Genomic DNA, 14,597 nt, shown 5'->3' on the forward strand with positions numbered 1-14,597 from the left:
CATTGAGCCCTATGGGAGACTTTCCTTGGGCCGGGTTGGAGCTGCAGAGTGCCGTTGAGCCCTATGGGAGACTTTCCTTGGGCCAGGTTGGAGCTGCAGAGTGCCATTGAGCCCTATGGGAGACTTTCCTTGGGCCAGGTTGGAGCTGCAGAGTGCCATTGAGCCCTATGGGAGACTTTCCTTGGGCCAGGTTGGAGCTGCAGAGTGCCATTGAGCCCTATGGGAGACTTTCCTTGGGCCGGGTTGGAGCTGCAGAGTGCCATTGAGCCCTATGGGTGACTTTCCTTGGGCCAGGTTGGAGCTGCAAAGTGCCATTGAGTCTTATGGAAGGTTTCCAAAATCACGCACAGGATCAAAGGATCAAAGGCTCAAAGGTTTCCCCGCCGAGCTTCTGGCAGTAGAAAGTAGTACAGCAGCCCAAACCCCCAATAATATTTGAGATGGCCATGTGTGGGGCTTATAATTTGAATTTAACTTGCAATAATCTATGCAAAGCCAAGTAAGGTGGCATTGGAAGTTCTGTGCCACTAGCAATACAGTAAGTGAGTTAAAGTGATCTGAGCAAATAGTAATAATTTATCAGTGCCATTTTTAAGAAACAAGATCCTTTTTGTCTCCTTTTATCCATAGGCAGTGCTGGCCTGTATAAATGTCGTCAGCCTCAGACAAATGTTCCTTCAGTTCCGAGAGCTGCCAGAGCTGTGGAAAATCAGCAAAACTGATTTTGTGAGTCCTTTTTTTTAACAGTTTATGATGGATATCCTTATATCATTTATATTAATGTAGCGTGTATAATATGCATATATGTGTTATTATTACTTTCTTTGTGAAACACCGAATAATCTTCTCTGTGGAATAATATAGGAAATGAACAACAGTCTTGTTGAGCATTTTCTATGGTGTTTCAATGTTATAGCCTAGCCATCTCTGTGCATACAGAAACCTATGGAACTAATTCCTCTGTCACACAGTATAGAAGTCCTACTGGTTCCTTGCAGCATGTGGCCTATAATGATATTCTCTTCTGTTCCAGTCAGTGTGGGTAGTGACTTGGATGGCTGTTGTCGTTCTCAATGTGGAGGTGGGCCTGGCTGTGGGAGTCGTATTCTCAATGATGACTGTTGTATGTCGAACACAGAGGTAGGGGTCCAGTGTTACCATGAGACGTATTATTATTCATGCCATTGATGAGATTTGGGGGGGTCATGTAATAAAAGGCACTAAGTTTGCAAAAGAGCAGTAACCCGTAACAACCAATCATCAGGAAGCATTTACTGCCCACCTGTTTAGAAGCAATCATCTTATTGGATGCTATTGGTTACTGCTCTTGGGCAAACATAGTGCCTTTTATTATACAGTATACAGGGAAAAGGTTTTTACGGAGTTTGTTGAATTGTTTTGAAATGACGTGTTTTCTATGAAATGCATTAGTGGTCTGTGCTGCAAATCTACAACCCTTACAAGAGAGAGTAGATCAGTCACTTTATGTATTGTAGGTTCTGGAAAATTGCTTGTTAAGGATATCATTTGTGTGCATGTTGATGCTATTCATAAAAGGGGCTTGAACCCAAACATTCTCCCTACACTTCTGTGTACTTGCACTAAGCACCAATGTGCAGTCCTAACATTTCCTGTTTGCAGCTACAGGTATGGAACCTGTTATCCAGAAAGCAAGATGTTTGCTTTTAAACAGGTGACCAGTAAATTCTGTCTGCGGATTGGTTTCTATGGGTCACTGCTTGTGGGCAAATTTAGTGCCTTTTATTACATAACCCCTATGTTTACTAAAAATAAGTTAAACATTAATGACACCCAATAGGATTGTTTTGCCCCCAGTAAGGAATAATTATATCTTAGTTGGGATCAAGTACAGGTACTGTTTTATTATTACAGAGAAAAAGGGAATCATATTAAAAATGTTGTATTATTTAATTAAAATGGAGTCTATGGGAGACAGCCTTCCCATAATTCAGAGCTTACTGGATAACTGGTTTCCAGATAACAGATCCCATACCTTGTGTCCTTAGTAGTATCCCTTAACATAACCACACAATCACACACACTTTATTAAAGTTATATGCAGTTCTGCTCTTCCTCTTGCTATGCTTATTTTTTTTTTCTGATTCCATTTGGCTGACCATGCAATATATGCCATTCCTCCTGAGCTATCCCCACTCTGATGCTTGGGGAGCAATAATTAAAGGGTATATTAACCACCTAGGCATTTTCCTAACTTCTCTGTATACAGTCTTATAACCTCTTCACATGCCACATAAAGACCACTCTAAGCTGCACCTATATTTGGAATTCACGTCCACTTCACTTTGCCTAGTTCTCTAACCTTTCTTTCTTCAGTTATACACTGTATAAGTGAATCTGTCACATTTCGTTTCCCTGAAAAAATTGCGAAACTGCTTAAAAAATCGTGAAACGTATTGAAGTCAATCGTCAGCTTTTATATATGAAAATTCTTACACAAGTGACATTTCTTCCACGCAACTTTATTTTTCTTACTCCAAATACATTAAAGTCAATGGGCATTTTTTCTCCCCCAAATGTGGGCAACTTTTATATGAGTTTTCTAGATATGTCTTTAATTTTGACATGATCCTGTAACCTTACTGTTTATCTTTTGCATCTGTATATGAATGTAATCTGTTGTTGACCATGTGTTACCTCTATTGTCCATGGAGGTGGTTTTAATTAAACAATCCAGTTTATGTATATTATAGGGCGCAATGTACAGTTATGGGAAGAGCGGTCAGTACTGAGATATACAGGCCAGTTGAGCAAAATGATAAGGTAAGAATTGCACTACAGTTTTATAGTCATTAATAGAGCAATGCAGTCCTATAGCTCTCTTAGCTTAATTAGCATTGTACGGATGTAGAGAGCATTAATGTTCCACCACAGTCAGTATTAACCACAATCAGTATTGTGTTTAGGATCTGTAAAAGAAAATAGATGTTTACAGTAAAATAGAAAAAGTAGGTAAATAGCATATGGGAAGCAGTATTTATTCAAATCTCAGAACATATGAGCATTAGGTAGCACTACTGAAATGGTACAGAAGAACTTTTTTAAATGGTTATTGGCCATAAGCATACCTCCCAACATTTGAAAAGTGGGACAAAAAGAAATGCTACATTTTTATGACCACGCCCACTAAATACCACTTCCATTTTACTAAATTTGCCAGGTTATGTAAAGTTTGAACACATTTCTGGGGGTTTTGAGGTCTTGTTTTATGTGTTATTACAGTTTTGATAATAATGCTGAAATTTCCCTTTAAGCTGCAAGTCTCTGTTTCCCCAAGAAACCTGTTTAGCTTATTAGTTACAGTTGTATCTCAGTGCAGGAGTTAAGTATTCTGGGCTCTCTGTCAAAAGCTACTTATCTAATTAAGTTTGAGAAACGTATCTTTTTGGCGTTCAGTGCAGGAGATCAAAATGAAATGAGGGACTTTTCAATAAGAATCCTGGACTGCAGGCTGAGCTGCGAAAATCAACTTACTTACTTACAAGTTTTTTCTCTGGTACCCAGTTCTAATTACCACCTCCCTATTTTTCTCTTCTGACCTTTGGAGTTTAAGAGTTGTTTGGAGTTTTATCTTGTCAAAATATTGTTGCTGGGCCATTACATTACATCTGTCTTTCTAAAGGGAAACTATGTTACTGCAAACTCCTCACAACGTGTACCTGAAATAACATAGTAACATAGTAAGTTAGGTCGAAAAAAGACGTATGTCCATCACATTCAACCATAATGCCTATATATAACCTGCCTAACTACTAGTTGATCCAGAGGAAGGCAAAAACCCCATCTGGAGCCTCTCTAATTTGCCGCAGAGGGGAAAAAATTCCTTCCTGACTCCAAGATGGCAATTGGACCAGTCCCTGGATCAACACGTGTAAGGGCCCGGGTTGGCAACAATTCTGGAAAAGAAATACCAGCCTTCCTATATTTTTTTCTTTCCTCCCTATTAATAACATTGGCATCAAGCATTTTTTTGTTAGCCAGGGAGGCAGGGAGAAAAAAAAAGGAAAGGGATCACCAACGAGCCGGGATTGAATCAGCACCCTTTGGATTTTGCTATCTTTAATAGTCAGTTGCTCTACCACTGAGCTCCAAATGGATCACTGGATGCAACTCACAAAGTCTCAGAAAGCCTTTTAACCTATAACCTATATGCTGACTGATTATTTTTCAAAGTTATTTCACCGGCACGTCTGGGGTTAAAATGCCCATTATTTATTTATTTATACTTTTATGTCTGTGGTTAATATGCTCATTTTCCATTTTCTGTAGTAATGATACTGGCAGGTCTGCGGAATGTTTTGGGAAATGGATGTGGTATTTAGTAATTAGGCGGTGTGCAAAGTGCATACGGGCAAAAAATGTTCCCAGCATTGCGTGCAGCAGATTTCCATGGTTTATACTCTCTACTTACACAGCCCCCATAGTTACATAAGTTGTGAGCAACTTTATGAGCTTGGCCAATAAATTGATTTCCAACAAATTTGCCACCTCGTTGTATACAGGCTCAGTCTTGGAAACAGGTTGTTTTTGCTTCATGACTTTGCCCCCCCTCCCCAAAATTTTTGCCTTGGGGTAGGCAGAAGAGGCACCTCCATAGGGCACCATGGTGTGGGGGGGTGTTCAGCAGGTACCTTTTCTTTCACCTACCCCTCATCAAAGATTGACATGTACAAATTTTTTGTGCTTACTTAAAGGGATACTATACCCCCTTTTTAAATGTTGATGCAATGAGTAGGGCTTTTGCTGAACATTCATTTTGCATATTCTTTTAACTGCAAGATATCTATGATTTTTGTTATTTCTTGCTTTAAACACAGCAATACTTGAAAATTTAACTAAAGTCATTCTACTTCCTGGTTCCAAAACAGCAAAAAAGAAAAAGAAAAAAAAAGCAGCCATGTAGAAACCTCCATATAAATTAGCCCCTCGGTTTAGTTGACTTTGATCTTTGGGAGCAGAACGTAGAATGTGGCTTTAGTTCATTTTTAAATTTAGTCCTGTTTAAAAGAAGAAACAACAAACAATATATTTCAAAATTAAAATAGGAAGCACATGCCCTATTCATTGCACCAATGCATGATGAAAAAAGGGTATGATCGGTGAATAATAAAAACAAATCAATACACTGATCTTACTAGTCCGCAGTATGGAAGAATACACACTTGCCTCAGGCAGACACCATTTCCAACTAGAGTTGGTATTTTTATATATGACAACACAACTACAGGGCACCTACAGAGCAGCGCCATCGACTGCTTAGGTAACTGGGTAAAATAAAGCAGTTGCAGGGAAAATCAGTAATTTCTTTGATGATTTAGAACAGGACTCATTTACAATTACTAGTCATCCTTTTGTGCAAAAGGCACAAGAAACAAGGCACAGCTGCAGTAACCACAGTGACTGGGACACTTTTGGGCCACCAGAGAATTTTCTTTACCCCCCCCCGCCATATATACTCATGTAAATCCATATCCATACTAATGTGCCCTTTGTACATTATTAGTTATGCTAGTTGCCTAGTAGTGGCAGGTCAGGTCTCTAGGAGGCCCACAGCCTGCAGTGCGTAATTAAGCTATCAGTGTTAGATATCACATGTAAGATATCACATGCCCTCTGCTCTGTACCTCTCCCAACACATTTGAGGACACAGCAGGCTACCCTACCTGGGGCTGCCTGGGCCATGCAAATGCAATTGCTTAAAAGACATGGGGTATATTGAGAGAACCATAACTGCCAAGGGTGTTAAAGAACCTTGGGCCACAAATGTTTATCCTGGTATCTTAGTTGTCTAGTTTGACCCTGCTTGAGCAGACAGTTAATCCAGGGCCCTCTTTGCATGCTGCACCTATAAACCCAGGGGAATTACACACAACTAAAGACCATTGTAAATGTACATCTATGTGCCTTTTTCATTCTGCTCCTTCCCTTACCAATACCTCCTAAATGTCCCACATTGCCCAGGACAGTCCAAATTTTAAGCTGGCTGCCCACAGTCCTGCACCAACTGTCAAATGTCCCGCACTATCGGCAAGTTGGCAGTTGGCCGTAGATCCCCCACTACTTCTACAATGCTGTCAGACCTCAGACCCTTAGGGGCACATTTACTAATCCTCGAATCCGAATCCCAAATGGGAAAAAATCGGATTGGAAACGAAAATTTTGCGATTATTTAGCTGCGGTCACGTTTTTTTCGTATTTTGCGTGACTTTTTCGTCGCCGTCACGACTTTATCGTATTTTTCGCAATTTTTCATCGCCGTCGCGATTTTTTCGGATTGAGCAATTGTAAATGGCAGAAAAACCAATCCGAAATTTTCACGCCGGCGACGAAAAAGTTGCAGAAAAAGTAACGACGACAAAAAAGACGCACAAAATACCGATCATTACGAAAAAACGCATTCGGACGCTTTCGGCGTTCGTGGATTAGTAAATGTGCCCCTTAGTGTCCTTTACAATTTGCAGAGGGTTTTTTTTCTCAAAAATAGCATGTTAATCATGGGAGTAGTAGGCATGTATTTGAGAGTACCAAACATATACATGCACGTACATGACTTCTACAATAATAATTATGCTGCAATAGATGAATCATAACTCAGTTACCGACATCAGACTGTGGAGAAAGGCCACAGCTTTTTATTTATCTATAATTCAGAATTACAGGAACCAGAACCAACATTTACACACCATTTCTTTATTTTTTTAATCATCAAAAAGGTGGTGGGTGGGATGGGAAGTCCCTCACCCAGTGCTGACCAGGCTGCGTAGGTTGCCCAGGGTGAGTGACTTTTATAACCTCTGTTTGTGTGGGCCCCCGTCTGGCGGGCTAAAGCACCAATCACATGGGACCCAGCAATCCCAATACCTGAGCATAGTACCGTCTGAATAGCCCAGTAGACAAAGTGCCTGAGCTACAATACTCCCTGCCACACTCCCATGCCCAGCAATAGAGGTTAATCACTCCCTGCTGGGACAAGCAGCAGTGGCCACAATGTAAGTGGCGTTTCATTTCTAAAATGTTGGGAGGTATACTTACCTACTTGTCACTAATTAATTAACAAGTACAAATCTTTCCAACTCCAATATTTGGTGAATAATTTTGCACCTGACTGTAGGCAACTTTACACTTGAATTCTGGAAAAGTATGTTTAATTCTGGTTAAAAGTGCACTTTGCATTACTTAGTAAATGGTCCGTATCTTGTGAAAACATTTCTACCTGTAAGTTTGTTTTACAAAAAACACAGCAAAGAAAACCAAGTTTAGTGTTTATACACTAGATCTCATTAAGTTACAGGTATGTTGTGATCCCCTCAGGTAGTCAACAGCTTTATTGGGTGCAATCCTTATTTAAAGAGATAGTGATATATTAATACAAATCACATCTTATTCACACACAACAAGATTTATTTGTTCTGATTCTAAAAGCAAGGGAAACTAACTGAGAACCTAACATACTGTTATAATGTCCCATCCCTTGACTGTTTATAACAAAAGTAGCATGTCTAACCAAAACAATCTGCCTTTCTCTACCTCATGTATATCCCAGTGCTATGAAATCCCAGGCTTGAAGATACTGTCCTACAACTCCCCTATTTACTATGGCAATAGGGACATCTTCAAGGATGCAGTCAGTCGCATTGTGGGACTGACACAGGAGAAGATAAGAAAGAGGGAGAAGGCATTACTTGTTTTGGAGCAGGCCAGGAAGATGGACATCTCAGTTGTGGTAAAATGACTTATTCAGATAATTATTAGCATTGCCATGGCATCAAAAAATGTTTGTAAATCAACAACTCATATTTGTATGTGTTCAGCTAATGTACCCCCCAAGGATGGGGGTGGAATAGTGCAGATTTGGGCACCCTTTTACCCTTCCATATGTTGTAGAACTATAGAAAGATTTGAGCAAGACTTGTTAAAATAGGGCAATAAGGGCATTTGATTTTGCTGCCAACCCAAGAGGATTTCTCTTGGCTGAAAATTTCATTAGTGAAAGCACAAATAACAAAATAATCTTATTTCTTTAAAGAATATGGTATAGTTGCCCTTTGAGCAATCAGCTCCAAATCTACCCTGTCACGTGAAGTTGTATGGGTATGTAAAAATCTACAAACGAAGTTAACCCATTAAAGTTAGAACTTTATTGTAGTATTCAAGTCCAAGTGAACAGTGAACTATTAAACCTTTAAAAGCAGATATGGTATACTCTATCAATGTGTATGGGGTCTTAATTTATCTTTTTCTTGTATTTTAAGTAATTATATTGTCTATAAACATGATAAAATCCTAATAGTAATGAAAACAATGCATGTTTACTATTTCAGGATTCAGGAATAGCAAATCCCGTTTTCCATCAAGATGGGTGCATCCTAAAACCAGAAGCAGGTACCTGTGATTCTTATACAAAACACTGATTCCAGAGGCACAGTTGTGAGAGGGGTAAAATAATTTAAATGTTTAACTACAATTTCTATATTGGTCACAAGATGGCAGCAACCCCCTAAGTTTGGGTTTAGCTGGGATTCCACTAGTATGGAATTGTAGGAGAGGATTTCCTGTGGCCTGAAGCATATAAAAGTTGATTAGAAAATGGGAGAGGTCTCTTTGGCTTGGTCCTATCTAGTCAGGCATGTCAAGCCACCCACATTGTTTTGAAATCACCAGTGTGTATATATGTGGGGAAACAGAGGAAGAGGCATGGTCTTTGCATAACGGCACACAGTCTGGGTGATCCTTGGGTGTAGCCACAATTACCCTGAATAAAGTTCCATTGATGTTGGCATCTATGTCTAGGCTACACTAAAACCTAGAGGTATAAGGCTTTATCTGGCAGGACCTGGTGGGTGCAGGCTGGCTATGCAAAGGACTTGGTAGATACAACGTGGACATATAGTATCTAAGCGTGGACATATAGTATCTAATATACAGTGAATACATTAAGCTGAATACATTGCATGATGGGGAAAGTAGATGATAAGGTTAGTGTTGACCGAATGGCCCTTATAAACTGCCATAGCCAAGGTGTAATGTTCTGTGATGCATCTTGGCTACTGAAGAGCCTTCCTCGGAAAGTTGGTCCCTAAGGAATGGAAGTGTTTGATAACCTGTGTCATTCGTTGCAGGAAATAAAGGGAAAAGCAGCTGTTTTATTGCATATGTGCAAATTAGCACACACCAACATCACCCATTAAATACAAAAAGCACCACAGAACCACAGAGTGCTCACTTCTTTACCTGCTCACCTGCCTGAGTCCCTGTTGCTACTCAGTGACCCTCTTGGCTCTCGTTGGTAGGTGCCTGGCACACCTAAAAGGGGCCCCGCCTAGTGGAACAAGGACCTGTCTAGCCCCATAACCTTAATGTGGCCATTAATAATAAACAGGACCACTTCTGCCATGAGGCAAGGTCAGAACCTTGCCTCAGGCAGCAGAGAGGGGGCAATTACCAGGGGTGACAAAAAGCCACCTCTGGTGACTTTGTTTTTTAAAATGGCAATTCACCTTTTTTTCAGTGCAGAGAGTGCAATAGTGTTTTCTGCACTAGCAATTCAGGCCTCCGACTTGACCCACTCTGATGCCAAAGAGGTAAGCATAGAGTGGGCGTAGATGGGGCGTTAGAAACAGCACTGCTACCAGGGTGATATTCTCCTTACTTCCTACTTGTTGGAGCCTCTGTTGCTTGGCTGGCTGGCCTACAACTCTCTTATGAAGATATAAATAGTTGGACAAAGAATGTTGGATGATGTGGCCTAACAAAAACATTGTAAATATAATTATAAACTGCCCAGAGATGTTATAGCAATCCTCTTTATGAAGAATCTTGGAGAAAATGTACAAAGCTTTTGGCATTAATGGTCAAAGGTCCTGGTGCAGCTTTAGGCAGGCCTCAGACATGGGCAACTTTTTTCCCATCTACTCCCTGTTGAATTACACACATTGCACAATTGGCGTTTCCAATAACAGTCAGCTGTAAAAACTGATAATATCATGAAATCTAAATAAAATCATGTAAATTGCAAACGCTATAAGAATAGCAGTATGGCAGGGTATACTTTCCTTTGTAAGAAGAGTCACTTTTGATTTAGTGATAATCATGCACAACTGTTACTAACAATACATTATACGTTTTTCATTTCAGATATGGAAACCAAGTCACTCATCATTGACTGCACCGGTGTCATTTTTATTGATAGTGCTGGGGCACGCTTGTTTATCCAGGTAACCCAAATGCTGCATCGCATAAAATACCTGTGTGTTCATTCTCATTCTGGTGAAAAATTACAGTCTCCCAAAATGGATTCCTAAGAGGAACTAATAGCTAACTGCTTCAACAATTGCAAATATAACAAAGCCCTCAGACCTCAGAAGAGTGGGGCATACACAGGAATGTATTGGCACAGTATTGGCTAATTAGTGGTATTTATGCCAACTCTGGAATTGAGCTATAAGACAACATAACCTTTATATTAATTCTAGATCATTTGCATTCTTATCATACTTGACTCTGTGGGTGCCATCACTACATTTCTTCTTTTACAACTCAGATGTGCACCGATTGTCAGAAGGCTGGCATGCATTTACTTCTGGCTGGATGCAATGGTAAGTTATGCTTTCTTAATTTCTCTTCTAAATTTAATTATGGAAGGCGATCAATACAAATTGGGTCAGGTTATGGCAGGGTAATGTGGTCAGTAACCTAATGAACATTGGCCAAGATTCAATTAGACAAAAGTCTATGGGAACAACTGGAATTAAGAGAAAAGTTTTCTCTCCTCGAATTGAATCTTGCCCATAAGTTTTCATTTGATAAGCCATAAAATAACATTTTCTCATGGAATTGAATCTGGACCATAAAAGTTTCCATTCACATAATAGTAGTAAAGGATCATGTCTCCTTCCCTGCTGGTCTCTGTTGCCTGTACTGGAATAATTCCCATTATACAGAAGCTTACGTTTGTAACGTGTTTTTTTCTTTAAGAAAAGCTGCTTTACATTTTGAGAGAGATTATTTTTATGCCACACTGTACTATGCAACTATCACTGCTACACAACAAAAAGTTTGTACTTCAGTTATTTACATTGTAGTTGTGCAAAAATTAGAATGGTGTATGCAACAGCAATGCACAAAGGGAGGCTTTTACTTGCTGCCCGGTCGATGGCAAGTATTGAGTATAAGGCTCCTCTATGCACTGCTATTCATGCTTTGTGCCTAGTTCACATGAATGGCAGTAACAGGCACATTAGCCCAAGGTGCATATAAAGTGCTGAACCTGCTGTTTGTAAATGAATTCTAATGGATTGTTTCACGTAGTTATAAGGAAGGGCACATTCACTTACCCTGATGCAGTGAGCAAAGTGCACTTTCAGACTGTACTGAAATATCGAGAATCATCTTTTTTACATGATCATATAGTGCATATTTAACCCATTAGCTGTATAACTTTACTGTGTCTTTAATAACTAAAAACAATGCTAATAATGTCTGTTATAAGTTCTGAAACTGACCTTGTAAGAGATAGTGGATCCCTGTGTTATTACAAAGGGAGGCTTAAATCCTGCCCAGGCAATAACAAAACCAATTTTGAATTGATAAGAAATAAAGGAGCTCTGCCTCCCATACACACTGAGCCAAGTCAGGTCACTATTGTGAGTAGGGGCCTCTATTTGTATGCCACACCAGGAAAAGGGTGTAAAACCCCACTCCCTCCAGGGTGGATCCGTGAACCCTTCTCCATGTAAGTGTTATCAATAAACCTTTTCTATTAAAGTAACATCAATGTCTCTGAGGGGTCTGGTGGAAACTCATTTAATTTTCTGTATCTCTAATTTAATTGCACCTAACTTTGTGTTCTCCTGTTTCAGAAAAAGTGCTGAGGACGTTGCAGTGCAGTGGGATCATGGACCACCTAAGTGCAGAGCAAGTGTTTGTGACTGTACATGATGCTGCATGCTACGCAGAGCAAAACATGGGCAGCGACTCTTATCTCTTGGGTCCTGTGCCGCCAATATGCTGCTGATCCCACCTGATCATTTCATTCCTCGCTTCCAATAACCAAATGCTGCCCCTGTAGAAAAGAATAGTACATTTCTGCCATTAAATATTTATTTGCTGTAAATGGGCTAGAACCAGTTTGTATCAAAATGTATTTCCACTGCTTTGATTTTTTGTAGGTGTGAGCGATGATAGATTTATATGGTTAGAAAGGGCAACTTTTTTTTGGCTAGAAAATGCACCTTTGCCATCTTCTGCCAAAACTATTTAGTTTATAGGTGAAACGGAGAGCTTGATTTCTTGCTCTGTGGAACAGTTGAGATAGAGAGATGGTCAAAAAGATGGGCTAAATAAGAAGATATGACAGGCAGTGAGGGGGAACTGTTTTACCTCAGTATCTTTTACTCCAGTGTATACCAATGCCCATCCCCTTGCTGAGAAGGTACATCAGAAGAATAGGTACCTTTTGGCCAGGTTACCAATGTATCCCACACAAAGGTACCATCTGCACTCAGACAGCATTGTAGAAATTCAACAACCTGCCTATGCAAATCTTTTTAATTTTACTATATTGCACTGCACAAATATAGGTGTTTAATTCACGGGTCAATGTCAAGGGTCAATGTTCTTTCCATAATGCAGAACTTTTACATGTAGTGGGCCAATTATATCTCATACAACATGCTGAAGGGCTGGATTAAATAAAAATAATGATGTCATACAGGGAAGTCTATGAAGCCACTGAGCAGGCTGGAGACCATAAAAAGCCTTTAGAGGCCCACATCCCTCTTATTGAGAAGTCCTTCATTTCCCTTTTATCTCCTGAAAAATAAGTTTCAAACTTAATTAATAAGTAGGCTATTGGAAGAGAGCCCAGAAAATGAACACCTGCACTTCGATACCTGCCAATTTTTTTTCAAATGAGAGTGGTATGTATGACATACATTGTTTTACTCCAGCAATACAGTACTCCGTAGTGAGGGCATGAGGATCAATGAGAAGATTCAGTGCCAGACCCAAAAGAACTTTCTTCCCCAAAACACACCCCCAGTTATGTGGAATAAGGCAGAGCTTGTGATTTCTCACTGCTGGCACCTAAAAAGGAAAGAGAAGGCACAGTTGTAACAATGCCAAGGAAGAACATGAATGCTTAGATCCAAGCTGGCTGCACTGCTCTGTGTAATAAAGGCAAATGGCACAAACTTTGCCTTTTCAATACCAGAGTAGTTTTTGTGCTAAGGGACTTGCGCATATGCCTAAGGCACTGCTGGAATGTCTATTATACAGTGGAAGCCAAGTTTTATGTTTTTCAGGGGACCTGGAAAGAATGGTGTAAAATCTGGGAAATTAGTTAAAGTAACTTATTGTTGAAGTACTCAAGCACAGGAGTCTGTTTTACTTTAAAATACAATAGTTAAATGTTATTGGGTAAAGCATTTCAGCATTAAAGGAACAGTAACACCAAAAAATGAAAGTGTATAAAAGTAATTGCAATATTATGTACTGTTGCCCTGCACTGGTACAACTGGTGTGTTTGCCTCAGAAAGACTACTATAGTTTATATAATAAGCTGCTGTGTAGCCACGGGGGCAGCCATTCAAGCTGGAAAAAAGGAGAAAAGGCACAGGTTACATAGCAGATAACTAGTAGATAAGCCCCACATAATGGGGGTTTATCTGTTATCTGCTAAGTAACCTGTGCCTTTTCTCCTTTGATTGGCTGCCCCCATGGCTACACAGAAGCTTACTTATATAAACGATAGTAGTCTTTTTGAGGCAAACACACCAGTTGTAGCAATGCAGGGCAACAGTACATAATATTGCAATTACTTTTATCCACTTTAATTTTTTGGTGTTACTGTTCCTTTAATGTTACACTATGGGGGGCATGTGCAAGACCTCTCTGATAGTCCCATACACAGCCTAAGGCAATGGCACACTAAGCGGATTCACCACTTTCCTACACAGGAATTTTTTACACACACATGGGAAAGCGGATCTTCTTCTATGCGCACACCCCGTAGTTCCATTTACGGACCTGGCGGCCTGTGTAGAGCTACCTGGAGCAGATGTTGGTGTGAAAATGTGTTTTTATAGCAATATGTGCTCCGTGTAGCTCTATACACTTAATAGAGCTTCATATCAATAGAGCTACAGGGGTATGCGCATAGGAGAGAATCCACTTTCCTCTGTGTCTATAAAAACTGCCTTTGCAGGAAAGCAGTAAATCCACTTAGTGTGTCCTTACCCTAAAGCAATAAGTGATGCGTGCATGCCTGTATGAGGTGTAGACTAATTGCAATTGACTATTTACAGACAGAACTAGGGCACAGTATTCATCTAGTTAGTATTGTATACCTAACTATAACATACTCAGAGGACAAACAGCCATTATGGAAATTGTGGTGTAAAATATGGGAAAACATGATGTAAAATTAGGGACATACACTGACATGCATTATAAATGGGTGGGACCACAAAAATACACAGTGTAAAATGCAGAAAACATAGAATCAGGGGATGTGAAATTGGGGTTTCATTTTCAAAGTAATATTGGTATCAATGTAACAC

The 14,597-nt window shown here is 39.9% G+C and overlaps 1 protein-coding gene across 2 annotated transcripts in view; it reads left to right on the forward strand.

Moving 5' to 3' along the window:
• The window catches only part of slc26a10 (solute carrier family 26 member 10), a 30,748-nt gene extending 18,597 nt beyond the window's left edge, over window positions 1–12,151 (forward strand). The window contains exons 10-17 of one of the 2 annotated variants that reach the window (XM_031897175.1): window positions 631–726; window positions 1,034–1,140; window positions 2,733–2,802; window positions 7,583–7,762; window positions 8,361–8,421; window positions 10,174–10,253; window positions 10,580–10,634; window positions 11,898–12,151. In XM_031897175.1, coding sequence (XP_031753035.1) covers window positions 631–726; window positions 1,034–1,140; window positions 2,733–2,802; window positions 7,583–7,762; window positions 8,361–8,421; window positions 10,174–10,253; window positions 10,580–10,634; window positions 11,898–12,052 — 804 coding nt within the window. In that variant the 3' untranslated portion in view covers window positions 12,053–12,151. Of the gene's footprint in view, window positions 1–630; window positions 727–1,033; window positions 1,141–2,732; window positions 2,803–7,582; window positions 7,763–8,360; window positions 8,476–10,173; window positions 10,256–10,579; window positions 10,635–11,897 lie in introns of those variants that run through there. The other variant, XM_031897176.1, reaches the window with a different exon arrangement.
• The last annotated feature ends 2,446 nt before the right edge of the window (window positions 12,152–14,597 follow it).

This window comes from Xenopus tropicalis, chromosome 2, assembly GCF_000004195.4.
Source record: "Xenopus tropicalis strain Nigerian chromosome 2, UCB_Xtro_10.0, whole genome shotgun sequence".
Taxonomy (NCBI): Eukaryota; Metazoa; Chordata; class Amphibia; order Anura; family Pipidae; genus Xenopus; species Xenopus tropicalis.